Source organism: Vicugna pacos, chromosome 21 (genome assembly GCF_048564905.1).
Source record: "Vicugna pacos chromosome 21, VicPac4, whole genome shotgun sequence".
In the NCBI taxonomy this organism is placed as follows: Eukaryota; Metazoa; Chordata; class Mammalia; order Artiodactyla; family Camelidae; genus Vicugna; species Vicugna pacos.
Window position 1 is genome coordinate 20133515 of NC_133007.1, and position 17889 is coordinate 20151403.

The window sequence follows — 17889 nt, forward strand, 5'->3', positions numbered from 1 at the left end:
GAAACATAGTGCTAATCCTGCCTCTGCCAATGTCAGGAAGGACCTTGAGCCTGGTGCTCGGGATACTAAAACTCAGGGTGCTCATTTCTGGGCTTAAGGATGATCTCTGAGGTCCCTCCCAGGTTCAACACTCTCTAATCATTTAGAATGTAAATTGATTCTGAAACTCGGAGCAGTAAAATTTCTGTTTTGGAAAGAAGAGTGACACCAAGTGGAACAAAGTCAGAAATACATTGTTTCATTTTGTTTTGTTTTTTAAAGCTGAATAACTACATAATTACAATCCAATGCACTGTTTCTATTAGAATTTAGTAGCTATTCACAGTACAGCACAGATACTCATAGAATACTGAAAAAGACAGAGGTCTTAAATCAATGAACTAAACCAACCCTTTATTTTCAGAGTCAGGAGGCATCTTATGAAGTCTATCAGCTTAATCGCTCAAAACTTGCACTAGTAAATTTGACTTCAGCTTCTATGACTTTGCATTAGATTTACAGACTAATTTTGAGAGAAGCAGCATCTTTATAATAGACAATCTCCAACCAACAGTATGGTGTCTTTTATGGTAGCCTTTCTTTTTAAATCCATATATTTAAAATTTATATGTAGTCTAATCTGCTTTTGTCAGAAGACTATACAGTTTCGGCTTTGGTAGAAAAGTCTTCCCTTCATGTCAATATTATAAAATTATTCTAAATTTTCTTCCAACATCTTTATGGGTTTTTACTTTGTAATCCATTAGAAACTGATTTTGGTATGAGCCTTGGTTGGAGGTGACATCTTTATTTTTAGCCAGTAATCCCATTCATTTCCCCCTACTGATCTGAAATGCCATATCTGTATATAGTACATTCTTATATATATGTGGGTTTGTTTCTCACTGATCTGTTCCGTTAATCTGTCGTTCTGTTCTGGTTTCAGTACTACACTCCTAGTTACTTTTTACTTATAACCCATTTCAATATCTGACAGATTGTCCTCAACCCTCTCCCTCCTTACCATCATCTTTCTTCAACATTTTCCTAGCCATCTTTACATGTTTATTTTAAACTTTACAATCATTTGGTCAGATGTCCCCAAAACAGTCTCACTGGGACTTTGATCAGAATTATAGTTATACTTAAATTCAGTGAGAACTGATATCTTTACAGATTTCCAGGAAAGTAATATTTACATTAATACTTTAAAATCTTCCAAGATGTTATTATGGTCTTTCATGTCATAAAGGCAAGTCTCTTGTATCATCATCCATGCAACTAAATAAAATGTTGAAAAGAATTGTGCCAAAGATGGCCTCGTTATAAGGCATTACCCCCTCCCTCTGTCTCAGTATCAGTATGTCTGTGATCATTTAAGCAATTATTTAATCTCCTAATTGCCCTTACCTCCAACCTTATTCACAAATTATCAAATTTGGTTAATCCCTCGCTGAAGTCTAAATCTGCTATTTCTACCAAACTTCCCTTGCCTACTACTCCAGTAACTTTATCATAGGAAGAAACTGGGTTAATCTGACCAAATACAACTTGATATTAATGCATCCAACAATTTCATATTCATAAATCCATCCCAGGTCTAGTGAAGCCCATTCACTTTTCCAGGTACTTACAAATCATCCCCACATATTTTGAACTCTTGCTCGTGACAGACTAAGCAAACCCCATCACTTCTAGAATCAAATGTGGCCAATTTAAGAAAAAATGTGGGTATGGGACAGTTTAGCTACTTTAGAAGATGAATGCTTCTAAAATATCCAAAAAACCCTAATAAATCTAGTTTGACTCTTGGAATGTACATACTGTCAGAGAAAGACCACTTTAAGCCTCATTACAGTTGAGAAAACCATTACCTTTGCTCCACAGTCTGCTCCTTTCTGAATGCAAAATCCAATGAACCGTGGGTCGGCCACTTTTACTAATATGTTGTCAACACAATAGACATGAATGCTCCAAATGCCTCTTTGCTCCATATCCTCCACAATATTCTGGGCTGCAAGAGCCCGATAAAGACCACCATTCCCATCTGGGGAAAAAATAGCCTGTTAGTAGCACACCAGAACTCATTATGAGGGTAACCCAAGGATCATTTAATGTTTCTAAACTTAGATCTCTGAAAAACCAGTTTTACAACACAGGGCCAAGAAAACTGAATATCCATGAGGAAGGGCTCAGGTGTCCAAAAGTCATACTAAGTGATTTTAAAGGTAATTTAACCTAAGTATCCAGAGAATAACATTATTAATGTGGGACGGGGCAACCCCAAAGAACACACTTTTCTTTTTAACTCAGCCCTTTTAAAAATTTGGCCTGTAATATATTGAGAAATATAAAATTCTTTACCAGACAATGATTATTTCATAAATTTCAAGTTTTATTAACATTTGTATGATTCAAGTTAGCTCTGTATTTATAGTCCCAACCCTGCCAATTTCACCCACCTTAAAGATAAAAATACATGAGCATTTACACCAAATAATGTGTTAAGAAGCCAGATTAATATGAAGGTCTATGGCGACAAACTAAACATAAGTAAAAGCCTCATCTTTCCCCATCTATTTTCAGTGCTTCTTCCATCAACAACTCAGCCACGGCTTAAATGATGATTAAGTTAGAAAACGTCACAAAATAAAGCTAAAAATAGTAAATTCTTTCATTAACTAAAAAGAATTAAGTAGCAAAAAAAAAAGAATTGCGATGAAACAAAAGCCTCCATCTGCAGAGCACCACTGTCAATATCATTGTTTATTTTCTTTCAGCCTTTCCTCCAAGCAGAGGTTCACGTAGATAAGGAACCCGTCAGCACATCTGCTTTTATAGTTAGGATCACACTTAGGGTTACAGTATGTGGCTACACAGGCAGCACACTGCTCAGTCCTAGGGCTGCCATTAACAAACTACAATGTGCACACACTAACTGTGCAAAGTGGTGGCCCCAACCGTAGTGTGTGTGTGGCTCTGTATTCCTCATTCTTATTTAACCTACAGAAATTATTTCTCCTTGTCACTTAACAGCCCCAAACAATTATTCTAATACTGTTTAAGAAATAATGTTATAGGTAACCTATACTTTAACCTCTTATTCATTAAACAGCAGATGATTTCCAATTTTTCACTGCAATAAATAATGTAGCTATGAACACTACTGTATGTAAAATACTGGGTAAAGAGAATAAATACCCTGAAGCTGCTCAAAGGGCAGATATCCAACAAAAGCATAAAACCATATTCATTTCACCAATGGGCAGTTCCATTTTTTAAAATCAGTGCCAAATAGCAAAAAAAAAAAAATTAATTTTCTAACATCCAAATCACTGTATTAAAGAGAAAATCAGCATTTGATGAGTTATGTGACTACCAATTCTAGTCACCAGTAAATAAGCATGGTTACAAACCTGGAGCCATAGAAACCTTGTTCTTCTCTTCCAAAACAATTTTCCCATCAAAACTCATCGCAGGCAGCATTCCCTGCTGAAAAAAGATGACATTCTCTTTCTTTAAACCAAAGTACTTGTGCTTTGTGAAGAATTCCTTTGTCGATTCCATGGTTCTGCCACTGGTCATTATATACCTGGCGAGAGAAAAGCAGATCTTCTAAGCAACAGTGTTGTGTGAATTAGGGCAAAACAAGTCTCGTCTATTTCCTAAGCTAAAGAAAATCTTTGAGAGCACTGTTTCTTGTTTCATTCCACTTCATCCCTCTCCTGGATAAAGTAGCATTAGCTGCTACCCAACGGGAATTTCTTCTAGTAACTTCATCAATCCTCATGCATAAAATAAATCCGTAACTATATTAAAACATACCTCCGGTAACAGAGAGCCCATAACTGGCTCAAGTAAACATTTCAGAACTCTGAAAAGTGTGTTCTAAATTTAAAACTCCTAAATAAATAGGGAGGAAAGGGTAAATGCAATACATTTAATCATCTCTTATGTTTTTTTATTAAAATTTTGAAATGGAATCTGGGCTCCGCTCACACCCTTTATTTAAAATCATGAAAGTGTAATTATACTCTCTGTTGTCACAAAAATCTAACCTATGCCAGTGTGACAAAGGCGAAAAACAATCTATCTAAAACCACAATTAGAGACTGCAATAACTTTTGCCCTTTCTAGAATGTAAACTACATGTAAGTAGGGACTTTGGTCTGTTTTGGTTACTGATAAATCCCCAGCACCTAAAAGGAGACACTCAGTGAATATCTGTTAAATGAATAAATGAAGAAAATTATATAATTTCCCACCTCAGTAGATATCTCTCTGTTTAACAAATTATCCTGGGTATTTTGAACTTTGGGCACAAAAACTTTGGGCATCATGATTTAGATGACAAAAGAAGTGGCTAAACTGCTCTGTAAGAAAAGAACAAACATTCTGAGTTGTGAGAAGAGAGAGGAGAAAATCCAACATGATAGTGGGAGGCCAAAGCTGGGAGTAGAATGTTGGCCACTTAGAACACAGATGTCCCTCAAAAATCCCCAAGGGAATCAAGATGGAAAAAACATTAGTTCACAGCTGGCCAATACTCCTGTTAAGAGTTATGAAAGCTGAGGAAATTACAAAAAGCCTTTTTAAAGGCATCTGAGAGCTACAAAAGCAACACAGATTGGAACTAAAATTAAGGACAGCAAGAATCTTTCAAAGGAGAGCTGAGATATGCAGCTGCCTTCTCCTGGGGTATCTGCTGATCTAGGGTAAAGGCCAGTGGAAGGGAATCTGAGCTTGGACCAGGCAGGTGGACAGAGAAGCCAAGCCAGCAGAGCTTCTGTTGGTCACCTGTGGCTAAAACAACAAGATTAGGACTCAGAGTAATCTCAAACACACAGCTGATTCCCCCCTCAAAACAGCCTAACTTCCAAAGCTGCTCTGAGAAAAAGATAAATCAAAACCTTCTGAAAAACAGAGAACTTTCCACAATCGCTCGGTGTTTAGAAGAGGAACACTGGCCAAGGTAGGCCCTGAGGACACGGAATACCAGCAGAGATTGAGAATCCAAGTTAGGCCCACATCAGAGAAATGAGTGGAGCTTTCAGCTTGTGTATTTGTGTGTGTGTGGGGGGGGGTAGGATTTCAGGAGGACTTGATAACCCCGAACTTAAGGATGTGAGTTTCTAGAGTGAGTGAACCCACTGAGTGCCCAGATTAGTGACTGAAAACAGATCCATATCACGTCATTACGGAATTTCAGATACTAAAGATAAGAAGAGACCCCAAATGCTTCCAGAGCAAGAGGCAAAAAAAAAAAAAAAAAAAGACTGGGAATCAGAATGGCAATGGACCTTTCAACAGTAATGCTGGAACAGGAGAGCAATGCCTTCCAATTTTAGAGAGAAATTGATTTTCAATCAGAAATCCTATATGTAGACAAGCTACAGATCAGTGTGAGGTTTCTAGATGGAGACAACCCTACTCAGGCAGGCATGCAAAGGTTGATATGTACACCTCATTAAGGCCAGAGTGACCATCTGCCTAGCTATAATACATATTACTTTTAACATATACAACCAATTACAGTTCCGAAGGAAATCAGCAGTAACAGGAAATACGTCTGCTTATGAATAAAGTATATTTGCATTCTGAATGTATGTTCAGATACTCTTACATAATGAGATGTATCTTACCATGGAATGATGCACTTGTTGCCATGATATTTTTCAGCTAACTGCTGAAGCTTCAGGATACGCTCTGCTTGAATCTGGAAAAGTGTCTTATGGGATGGCAAACCAACATCATACATTCCCTTAGGATATGCAACACCGAGTCTCGTCCCCTGCCCACCAGCTAGAAGAAGCACTGCCACTTTGTTCTGAGAAATCTGGAAAAGTCCTAAAAAAGAAAATACCCGTATTACAAAACCTCTTATAATTCAGCACTTCAGGATTGCACATACAAAGGAGGCTGCAGAGAGTCACCCTATCTGCGTAAGGCATAAAGAACAAGGAATCCACATGTAATCACAGATGATCTCCTTAATAAAAATATTTTTATTAAAAAATTAAATGTATATAACCCAACCGAATACCAAACAATGCATAAAATATTTTAATGAACTAGTAACTTTTTTCTGTTAAGGTTGGAAGGCAAAGACCAAGAGATGTTACAAATGTTTTACAAGTACTTGACAACTTTTTAGATGTGACAAGTCAAGAAAAAGGCAGGATAAATGAAGATCCTTAGGTTTCAGGAGGAATGATGATGGTATTAAATTACCTCCAGCCTATCAATCAATCAACAATAAATAATCAATGAGCATGCAAACAGACTTAGACAAGCTACCATCCAGGAATGTAAAGAAAAGAAACTCTGAGCTGGGAACGCAGTGTAGTACAACGGTCAGGAAGTCAGGCTCTGAAGTCAGGATACCTGGGTTTGAAATCCAACTCAACTGAATGAACTTAGAGGATGTGCCTGCAAAAGGACATTAGGAGATTTTGCGGGATGATGGAAATGTTACGTCTTGACTGCAGTGGTAGTTACATGGGTTTATAAATTTGTTTAAAACTCATAAACTAGTGCATTTTATTGTATGTAATTATTAATAAATGTTTAATAAATTAATAATTTTTTTAAAGTGGGCAAACAACTGCAGCTCAGAAGGATGTGAAACTCAGAGTTTTTGTGTTGCTGACTTATTTCTGCTCTTGGGAAGCCTGTCAGTTTTCACTAGCTGAATATTCAGCAATAAGTAATAATCAAACATAATGCTTGAATAAAAACATTCTCTGAATCAAAATAAATTCTAGATGGATTTAAGACCCAAATGCAAACAAATGAAAACTATAAGTGTTATTAAAAGACAGAGGCTCTCAATCTGGATTAAAAAAAAACCTTGCTATATATCATTTCTAACAAGAGATACGTCATCACTCTAAGGTGGACAGTTTCAGTACCAGAAGACAGAGAAGCCTGTGGGAAGAGGCAACATAGAAATTGGGTTTCTGGGAAGCTAGAAAAGCTGTAAAAGGTCAGATGAAACAAAGCAATGGTTGATGGGTTTTGTTCTATTTTCTGAATTTCACACATCCATTAAAATTCTCAGAAATTCTGTGAACGAAGCAGGCCATTACCCACAATTATAGGCCAAGTCAGGGGGGCAGTGGTGGCCAGTAACAATCATTATTATTTTTTATATCTTTCAGGTAATGCGGGTTTGTGCAATTTACCAACTTTGTGCTTTATGTGTTCTTGATACCCTAGGCTTTCCTAAAGCTAATATACTAGCACATCATGAACTTAAACATGCTACATCGATCCATTATAGAGTCAGGACTGGGACAGTTCTGACTCTACAATCCATCTTCATTAGTAAGTACGCATAGCCAAGGATGTTATGCAGCAACTCTCTAGCAACTATTTCAATCAAAAAAATTTAAGTGTATTAGATATTTCCACAATTTTTACCTTTGCTATGAAGCTAACCTTAGCTACCTGAGAATTTTCTCTTCATTCTTATTTCACTGTACTTCACCAGATTTGGAATGTTAGACCCCAAAATAGTAACTGTAACCTGAGAGGTAGGTGGGTATAAATTTCCCCCATTTTAGACAGTAACAGGCTCAGAAGAGTTAAGGGCCTTGCCCAAGGTCACACAGCTAGTAAGTGTGAATCAGGGTTAGAATCCGAGTCTGGTGTCTTCGCCAGCACCACACTGCCTCCAGCAGTCTCTTATCACACCTAAACAGTTAACAGACAGAGTACAGCAGCATAATTTTTAGGAGTGCAAACTTCCCTTCCTATTTTCTTCTCGCCCTTTTCTTCTCTTTCCCCTGGAATTCACAAGAATGCTATGCTGCCTCTTCTCATCTATCTTACCATCACCCTACATGGAAAAGCTGCCGAGTTGGGAAGAGCCCACATTCTCCAAAAGTTGCCGAACACTGAGTTTCTCACAGCATTCCAGCTGTGTGTGGCCCTGAAACAAGCCCCATAACCACCGTGTAACAAAGCCTGGCTGAGATGAAGCAATCTGAAGGGAGAAGGGAGCCACATATAAAGCAGTTCTGAAAACTGTTTTACATTTGGTTATTCCCTGAGTTATCAAAGAAACCATGGTTTCTAGGAAATAAATTTAATTCTGCTGTCACTGACCCAATGAGCATAATTTTAAAATACCAGTCCACAACCCCTTAGCTAAACCCATGAGTCAGATATGTTTCAGAATGCAGAACTCTTCAAAATTTAGAAAAGGAATATAGCACATCTACAATATGCTATATTTTACCCCAGCAGATCTGAGACAGTACCTTATAATCACATTATATGAGATAAAGTTTATCAGTACACTCATGTTTGCTCAGGTCGGTTTGTACCATTCTAGAACGGCAGATAAATAACTTCAGCCCGTCCGGACCCTCACATACCACCAAAGGTGTCAGAATCAAAAATATTTCTAAGCACATTCCCGAAGAGGCCCAGATAAATATTCTGGACAAAGAGGTCTTTGTTCTTTTCATACTATTTATTTTCTTCATAGACCACATGTGTCTTGAGTTGTTTTACTGTTAATGTGGCTCTAGTCATCCTGCCTGACTTCCTACTTTTACCTTCAGTCCAAAGGTAAGTTATTTAGTGCCTTACCTGTAAAGGTAAGAGTCAACTCCATGTCTCAGCTCCTGCTCACCTGAAGGCCACCCAACACCAAGAAGCACTTTCCATGGGTCCTGACTAACTATCTAAATGTCACTATATAATCTCTTCTCTTTCATGGATCAGTTTCCTAAACTACTACTTCATTCCAAATTTCCAAATTTTTCCATTTTAAAGCTTTGCCAACCAGCAGCTCGTAGGGCCTTAATTCTTTATTCAAATAAATGGCACGCGTTTGTTTCCTAAGCTGCTGTCTGCCACACTTTCTCCAATTCTTCTTTCCATCTATGGACCTGATAACCCATCCGATCACCATGCCTGCCAGGTGTACGTTTCCAGCCAGACCTGCATTTACAGCTCATCTCCACCTAGCCACAACTATTTCAGTGAATTATAACACCATCTGTAAATATTTGTGATTAAAGGGTTTCTGCATTAACTTCTTCCTGCTTATGCATTTCACTTACGAGCAGAGAGGGGAAAACAAGAGGAAAGAAAGCAGTCCCTGGAGTATTAAAGCCAGCTGCAATTCAAGAACCAAACGCAGCTACAGCTGTCGTTACCAACATCAGACCGTGTGTACACTGGCTAAAGTTTTCATCCACTTCATCTGTGTTATTTCAATAAAACTGCAATATTTATTGAAAGTATCTAACACATAAATTAGTATCTGTCTTGTAAGGACAGAGAAAATACTGCTAGAAATTAAGTGAGCCAATAAAAGTCAGTAAGCCTTTTAGTTACACAGTAACAATACATGATACCAAACTGTATTTGCCATAACATAAATTTTATTCAGGCAGCACTACACCTATCTGGAAAACGTTAAGTGATTAGAAAGTACTTAATCCACATGACAATTAGGAATTCACTAACGTCTATCCCAAAACTTCTGCAGAAACATGAAAAAAAAAAATCGTGAAAAGTACACCACTATACCATCCTTTCTGTCTTTTCACTATAGGACACAAGAGTTAATAACTTTCCTACAAAGGTCAAGACCTGACACACACAAAATCAGAGGTTTAAAAAAAAAAACAAATCAAGCTGTTTCCAGGGCTGGTACATCTCTCTCCTTGGAGAGTCGTGGCCTCTCACGGATCAGCTGCTTCCTGGATAGCTTCCTGCTTGGACTAGTTCCTCTCATACGTACTCTGACCTGGGCACATGCCTGAAACAAGCAGGATGGCATAGGTGCTTTGGAAGCAGAGCACTGCCAGAACTTTCCATCTGAATCGCCAGCACTCCACGGCCAGGAGTGGGGTAAAGCAGGCTGTTCAACTAGTGGAAATAGAGGAAGACTACTCAGGAAAGTTAGAAGGGGGTATTTCAAGCGTTTAATTTTTAATCACATTTTATAGGTGAAACTATTATTTATTTGATAGATTAATTATTTCCCCAAAACATTAAGCACAAAAAGCAGACTAATAAGAGAAATTTCTATTTAAACAGGTGTTAGATATAGAGGATTATTGGGAACTGCATTAGGTGTGACAATGGTATTGTGGTTAGTAACAGAACGTCCTTACACTTAGACATGTATACTGAACTTTAGGAGGGTAAAAGTAACATGATGTTTGAGATTCACCTTAAAATACTACAGGAGAGAAAAATAAAAGAAAAAGAAGGATAGGTGAAGCAAAATTTGGTAATTATTTCATTAAGGTGATGCGTATGTGGGAGTTCATTATACTATTTTTGTCTCCAAATATCTGTTTCCAAACATGCTTGAAATTTTTCATAATAACAAATTCTCAAGCAGGCTAAAAATTACACATAAATGATAATTCCAATGTGCGTATGTAAGAAAATACTATAAAATATTACTAGTGATTATTTATCTCTGGTTTGTGAGATAGCAGAGATTTATATTTTTCCTTTTATAATTTTTAGTATTTTCCAATTTCTAAAACAAGCATCTGTTACTTTTAAAATAAAACATATCTATTTAGAAATATCACTCCACTAGATTTCAGAAAATGTAGAGGAGATAATGTTATAACCCATTTACTTTTCTACCACAATGCTATATAGTAGAGCAGCACCATTAAGATTATTTTTTAAAATGAGACCACAGGCAAAAAAAAAAAAAAGGCTAATACTAAATACTAATTTGTTATTACAAAATAGAAGATTGTTGTGTTCAATTTAAGCATGCACTTCTTTTATAAAGAATGGGATTTTTTTTATTAAGCTAATGTATTTTCCCAGTGTGAGTATCTTTACCAAAATTGTATTCTCATCAAAGCTTCTGAATTACTCCCCTTTCACGACCTCAGTTTTGTAAGACAGATCATTTTTCTTCAGTTCTTCAGTTCTTCTTCCACATCCCATTTTCTACAACTGGCCAGAACACTTATAATTAAATTAAAACAAGCTCCCTCTCCACAAAGAGCACAGTCATCACTTATGTATTTAGCCTTCGTCAATAATTTTCCACCCTAGGTGTTAAACTATCTAACGTCAGTATCCACCAGACACTTTGAAACTACGGTACAACGCTTCTATTTCCCCTGTCCTGGGGTGGTGTCGGGGTGGGTGAGGGGCTGCCTTTGATTCAATTACCAGGATCTACTCTCTGAAATACAGCATCACAATCTTTGCAATGCAATTTCTTTCCTTTGATGACTTACTTCAGAAACTACATTTTGTTACGTATTTGCCCATACGTGGCAGTTTCCAGCTAAGTGAAAAGTATACAATGTCAGTTACAAAGTCTCCTCCTCCACCCTTACTGTTTAAGCCACAAATAAATATTGTTCCCTGCATGACGAGCCAAAAGGAAGTTTGCTTTGCACCTTCTTATACTAGACTTGCTTGTAATAGTTCTGGATTTTAATTTAAACGAAGTCATAAATGTGGACTAGTTCCACAGATTCCAACAAAAAGGGCATAAGGAAGACCTGAATTATAGGAAGCCTTGACTGTTGCTCATGGTCCCCATTTATAAAGTCAAAGCTTTGGCTTTCCATAAGAGTTAGTTTTAAGACTTTATTCTCATAAAATCACAAGGAGAAATAGAGGCAGCTGGGATACCAGAGGGTAAGAAGAGGCCTGTGTGGTGGCTTTGGGTCTGGAGTCATAGCCTTTTTTTGGAAACCCAGGGAAGGAGGGAAGGATTCATGAATCCAAAGTTAGTGGGGGTCATAGTATCACTCTAGCTCTCCACTCAGAAGGATCCTTCTCGAAGTCACTCTCTCCCATCTTAGGGGCAGAGCCCTACTCTAACTGAGAAGCTAGGTTAGCTACTACCAAGCATTTTGAATCGAAAAGGGCCTTCCTTGAAGATCATCTAATTATTTTCAGTGTTTTTAATCTCCAGCCCCTTTTAAATGACACCACATGTCAGAGGTTTATTTCTTTGTGTGTCAGATACATAAAACAGGTCAGAGCAGAACTGCTCCCAGAGTGGGAAGATGAAGGGTCACTGAAGACCTGCCTGTTTAGTGTCCGTTCCCCCCGCCCTACGTCAGACAGTTTCACCAGCAGCCGAAACCCTAGAGGTCTCTGGAACACAGTTTGGAGGTCAGTAAATCTGCAAGCCCAGAGAAAGATATGGGGACCATGGCAGAGAAGAGGGCTGGTAATGGCAGTAATGTTTCTTTTTTTGTGGGGTGCAGGGAGTGCCAAAGAGCCAAAGACAAAATAAAAATAGCCATAGTGTGGTGCAAATAGACCACAAATTACAACTGTAACCCTATGCAAATCTGTAAAAGTAAACATGCATACAATCAAGTACTAGGTGGCAGTGTGGGCAAATAAAAACACAGATTTGATGAGGTCATGAACTATCCCTCTATAGTATTTCTGTTACTTTGATATTATTTTGCAATAAAGTAATTTTTTTAAAAAAAGAAAGAAAAGTATCAGTCCAATCTGTTCATTCTACACCTGAGGAAAGGAGGTCCAGATTTGACAAGGAGCATGTGCCGCAATATTTAGTCACTTTTACTTACAGAGTAGTAGATTATAAAAACCACAGCTCTTAACCCCACCAGAAAAGCTGCATTTTCGCTATTTGGCCATTCTCAAAAACACTCATGAGCACTAGTTATGGGGGCAGATTTTATGATATGCTTTAGAGGAAAAAGCTTCGAGGCAATTCAACAAACATTTACCGACCAACTGCAGAACCCTGTTCTAAATGCTGCGCGACACCCAGGCTCTGAGGACACGGGCTGCTCTGTAAGAGCTCACGATGTAATGATGAAGACAGACATAGACAACTCTTTTCATAAGAAGAATGAAACAAAAGTGTGGACAAAGACTCCAACTTGGGACAATGAAAAAAAGGAGATGGACTAAACAGTGTGTGTGGTGAACCTCAGAGAATGAGGGTAAGTTCCCCAAGCGGCAGAGCCAGAGCACTGCACGACCCAGCGCACGGCCTCACAAGGTGACCCGGCTATACAGAGAAGGGGCAAAGGCCAGAGTCCACTGAGGAAGAGCACGAGCAAAGGCAGGAAAGGCGTAACGTATTTACTGTGTTCAAAGAAAGGTGAGTTATGTGGTCTAGCTGAAAGGTGTGGGGCAGGAGTGGAGAGAAATAGAAGAAAAAGACTGGAAATACAGGCTTTTACAGAAGCCAGCATAAACTGAAACATTTCGCTTGTGCTTCAGGAAGGGAACTCTAATAAAACGTGGAAATTGAGCAAGGAAAGAGACAAGGGGCAAACTATGACTTGAATGAGAAGAGCCGTGAATCAGGCACCAGAAGTGAAAAGAAGGACTGGTTATGGGAGCCACCCCAGCGTCTTGGGCCCACAATCTGTCACTCTCAGATCAGTCACCTGGTTTACAGTTGCATGGGAGTCAAAATATTAATGACACGATGCAGTTACTTGAACGGTTTTAGTATCTCTCCTAATTAACTGGAGGACAAATCTTCCCATGCTCAGTACCTTCACTTTCCCAGGTCTGCAGCTGATCCTGATCCCGGGTAGCACTGCCCAACACCTCTCGAGGGACAGGTTCCATCCGTGCATCCACCCTTTCTTGCTGAGAAGACTGGTTAAATCCTTCAATGGCCTTTTGGAAAAAGAAGTTCAGCTCCTCAAAGTTCATGGCCTGGAGCTCCGCATAAAGTTCTACCTGTTGGGCATCTTCCAGCTCATTCCAGAAGTGTAGCAGGTGCTCTTGCCCAGCTTTGGACAACCTGAGTTTGAGGTCATTAACATTCATAATGCTCCAGTAGCCAAGGTTTGTGAAAACAGGGGTGTAACTTCCGTACCTGTAAACCTAAAAGAGAAAAGGAATCAACAGCAGGTCTAATTTCAACCTCAAAACCTGAGAACCTGAGATTTTTTCCTGTTAAAAATAAGTACATTAAAAAAAAAAACTTGATGTTAAGGATATTCTCTGACTTCCCATCATGATACTTGTAAGAGATCAAACTTGTAAGATGATGCTGATTAGCATTATATACCAGGCACCGCACCAAGTACTTAACCTACATGGTCTCATTTAATTTTCAACAATTCTACTACATAAATACGACCATCGTCGCTTTACAGTAGAGGAGACTGAGGCACAGTTAGGGAAGCAACCGGGCCAGCTGGCGGAGCTGGGATGTGAATGCAGGCGGTCTGATTCCAGGGCTCACACCCTAACTACCACACTTAGTTGCTCCTGTACCCCTCCTCTGACCACTAAGCTACTACTGAAAGACCATTCGGCTGCTTAATATTCTAACCTTTCTCCTTTACCTCTAAAGACAGAAAGAATTCAGAGTACAACAAAATCCACAATACAGGTTCACCTGTAATCATAAAAAATACACTTTATTTCAACAGCAACTTCTGCAAAGAAGCAATAAAATATGCCCACTGTCTTTACTAAGAATTAAACCCAAGCAATGCACACATAGTAATCAGTGGATAAGACAATGCTTTTTAACAGCATTCCATGATAATACAGCAAAATGTTAAGCTGCACAGTAATAAAAAAAAATAAGAGAATGAGGAAACATTTAATCTATTCCCTAATACAGATAAATGCAAGAGAAGAAAGGTGTTGTCTAGGAAGAGTTCACAAAGGAAGTTTATGACCTAGCTGTGGCTCAAGGGTTGAGCAAATTACGTAGATAAGATTAGGACACAAGAAGACCCTGGTGGCCACGAGAGGTAAACATGTACGGGATGGACGGGATGGAGAGTCGTAAGAAAGTTTTATGTAGAAGGATGGGAAACGATGTAGGGCTGGGCTAAACCATGAAGAGCCTTGAAAACAAAGCAAAGGAATTTAGACCTAACAGAAGTAACAGGAAGCCAACAGAGACTATTCAATGGGGTAGTTCCGCCTCACTTTAGAGAGATGAGCGAAAGGAGTGATGGCACAAAACAGGTTGTAAGGAGGGGACAACTAGCAGCGGGAAAGCAACGTAAAAGACAACTACAGCTGTGAAAAACCAAAGGTCTGAACCCGATTTGTTGCAGTGGAAACAAGAATGAAATGGATAAATTTGAGGGACACTGTAAAGAATCATTCCTGCCTGCGTTGTAACATAGCTTAGACATAAAGGGAACAGGAAAAGCAGGTAGCAAAGAAACTGCCAACTATCTTCTCCTACCATAAGAACAGTGGAACGTAATGTACTGGGTAGTTTAGAGCTAAATTCCAGGGTTCAGCAGAACTACTTAATTGCCCTGTGCTTCAGTTTCCTCACCTATAAAATGGGATTAATACTACCACCTACCTCGGGGCTCACAGTCTTTAAGGCACTAGCCAGCTGTGACCCCCTTTGCCTGGCAAAGCAATAAAGCTGTTCTTTTCTATCCTCCCCCAACCCCAAAAATGATAATAATAACACCTACCTCATCAGGACTATTAAAACATCAACCACCATTAACAAACTTAGGTTAAGAGAACCTGCATCTGGGTTTCCCTGAGATGGCAATGACCACTAACACTAACATCACATGGCTGCGCTATTCTAATTGCTTTAAAGATAGCTGTTCATTTAATCCTCAAAACAACTCTTAAGGCACTGTTATTGGAATTACTTTAGAGAGGAAGAAATTGAGCCACAAAGATAACTTGTCCAAGGTCCAAAACTAGTAAAGTGATAGAGCTAGGATTCAAACCCCGATAGCCTGGCTCCCAAATTCATGCTGTTAACCTCCATGCTATACTGCTTCCCAGAAGAAAGAAGACTCTGTTATCTCCGTGCACATTTGTGTGCATGTGTGTAAAAGATAGGGGTGGCAAGAGAAAGACAGAGAAACACGCAATTTGTACTTCCTTTATTCAGAAATACAGACACAACTGATGCGCTGGTAACAGATTCATTTTGCAAAAATAAGTTCATAAGCCAACAGAACGGAGAAAGGAAGAAAATGTACGGGACATGGAGAAGAGGAACTTTACGCGTTGAACCAGATATAACTACCTCTGTGCCACAAAAATAGGACTATTTTCCCCATTACTTCTGGTAAGATGTGTGTATGTATGCAGAATGGTAAGCAGTAGCGAGTAAGACAATTAGACTAGGATTTTTATTTTGGCAATCAATGTGTGAAAAAGTTGAAGATCTCTAGAAATTATGGCAAAACTTGGTATACGCCCACAGCCTAATGCATCTGTGTCAAAAATAACGACATATTTGGTAATAGTCCGCCAACAGTCAACAATCCAATAGTTAAATATATCTTTATTAGAATTTAAATTCCAGTATAAAAGAAATCCAGTATTTCCCCCTCCTTTCCTGGCTTCCTTCCTGCTCCTATCTCTGCTGCTATATGATGCCCACCAAATTGATAAGCAAACCTCTTAGAGCTTTTGAAAAATAGTCTTGAGGATGAGCCATAACCAATGAATCCTAAAAATGCTTCACGAGCATAGCCTATGAAGTCTTTTTTAGCCTCAGCTAAGTGAGCCAACTCCTTGATAGTGAAGGAATTGAAACTGCCTTCAGTTCCCTACAAAGCCTTTGGTCCACACCTACAGAATTTCACCTGAAAGTCCTTAAACTAAGGGCACTACATAATGACATATCTATATTACCATAATCATTATTACTTGATTTCAGATTTCGTAAGCCAAATACAAATAAATATAGCATAGCGTCAGGCCAAACTTAATAAAATCTTCAGGAAACCATATGTTCAGCACATGTGTGCTCTCAACCCTCCAATTCCATCCTTCTGCTTGGCCACGCCAGGGGTAACTCAAAAATTTCAATCCTCTCCCACTACCAGTATTAAAACAAGACAAAAGAAAACAAAGTGGCTAGTAGGTTTTGTCCCACCCTCACGTCCCCACAGATACCTTCAATCCTTCACGTCAACGCTTTCAGATTCTTTTCCTCCTATACTCAAGGTACCCCAACTCGCTCCCACTGGACAGTTCCAACGACCACTTGTCCCCACTGCAGGACCCCGGAGCTTGGCATAACTGTCCGCAAGGCCCTAGCCAGAGAACCTCAAGGCCCCCATCCCAAGTCCAGGTGAGGCCCCGCTGCCAACTGCTTGACAAACCTTATTCCAGACACTACCCCTAACCTTCTCCTCCCCAAAGCCGCCAGCCCATCTGGGGCGCCCTCATCCCAGCACCCCCAGCGGGGTCGCCGAGAACAGGCGCCGCGGGGTGCACGGGGTGCGGTGTGGGCGTGCAGGCGGGCTCCTCGCCCCGTGCCAGGCTGCCGGCTCCGGGCACGTACGTGCGCCGCGTGTCCACGTCTGCGCGCGTGGCCGGGGAAGCGTGTGCGTGGCGGCACCAGGACCCCGCCCGCCCCGGGTCCCGGGTCCCGCCGTCTCCTCCAGGGTGACGGGGAAGGAGACAGCGACTGGGCTGGGAGCCCCTCACCTCCCCCGGCGCGACCGCAGCTCCTCTCAGCTCCGGCTCCTTCGGCGCGGCCACTCATAGGCGTCCCACGCCCGCTCCGAATATATACCCTCATCCGGGGGGCCGGGGCGGCGGGGCGGGCCGGGAGCTGGGGCCTGGGGGAGCGCCAGCCCCGGCCACCCCGCCCCTCTGTCGCCGCGACGAGTGGCTGCTCGCGCGGGGAGGAGCCCAAACCGCCCGCCCCGACACGTCAGCGCCCCGAGCGCGAGCGACGAGGCGCGCGCTGAGAGGGGCGCTGGGCGGGGCGGGGCGGGGCGGGACCTACGCGTCCGTCATTCTCCGGTCCAATGGGGACGGCTCTGGGCGGCTCCGCCCCCCAGCGCTCCCGTGGGCCGGGAGGGGTGTCCTTTGCGTCCGCTGGGAGGGGCGAGGGGCGAGGCCCGATCCCCGCGAAGGTACCGGGGCCGGGTCCGAAGAGTGCTGACGTCACCGTGTTGTACCGTGAGGTGCCGTCCCGCGGCT

The 17889-nt window shown here is 40.7% G+C and overlaps 1 protein-coding gene across 6 annotated transcripts in view; it reads right to left on the bottom strand.

Annotated features, from left to right (window-relative positions):
* UAP1 (UDP-N-acetylglucosamine pyrophosphorylase 1) overlaps positions 1-17662 on the bottom strand; it is a 103021-nt gene extending 85359 nt beyond the window's left edge. For 2 of the 6 annotated variants that reach the window (XR_012062749.1, XM_072946228.1), the window contains exons 1-5: positions 17389-17544; positions 13488-13824; positions 5622-5826; positions 3396-3571; positions 1854-2026 (exon numbers count right to left, since the gene is read on the bottom strand). Coding sequence is in view for 5 of the 6 variants with exons in the window: in XM_072946228.1 (XP_072802329.1) it covers positions 1854-2026; positions 3396-3571; positions 5622-5826; positions 13488-13767 (834 nt within the window). In the remaining variant the exon portion in view is untranslated. Of the gene's footprint in view, positions 1-1853; positions 2027-3395; positions 3572-5621; positions 5827-13487; positions 13825-16851; positions 16873-17388 lie in introns of those variants that run through there. The other 4 variants (XM_072946231.1, XM_072946230.1, XM_072946229.1 and 1 more) reach the window with 4 other exon arrangements.
* Positions 17663-17889: the final 227 nt, after the last annotated feature.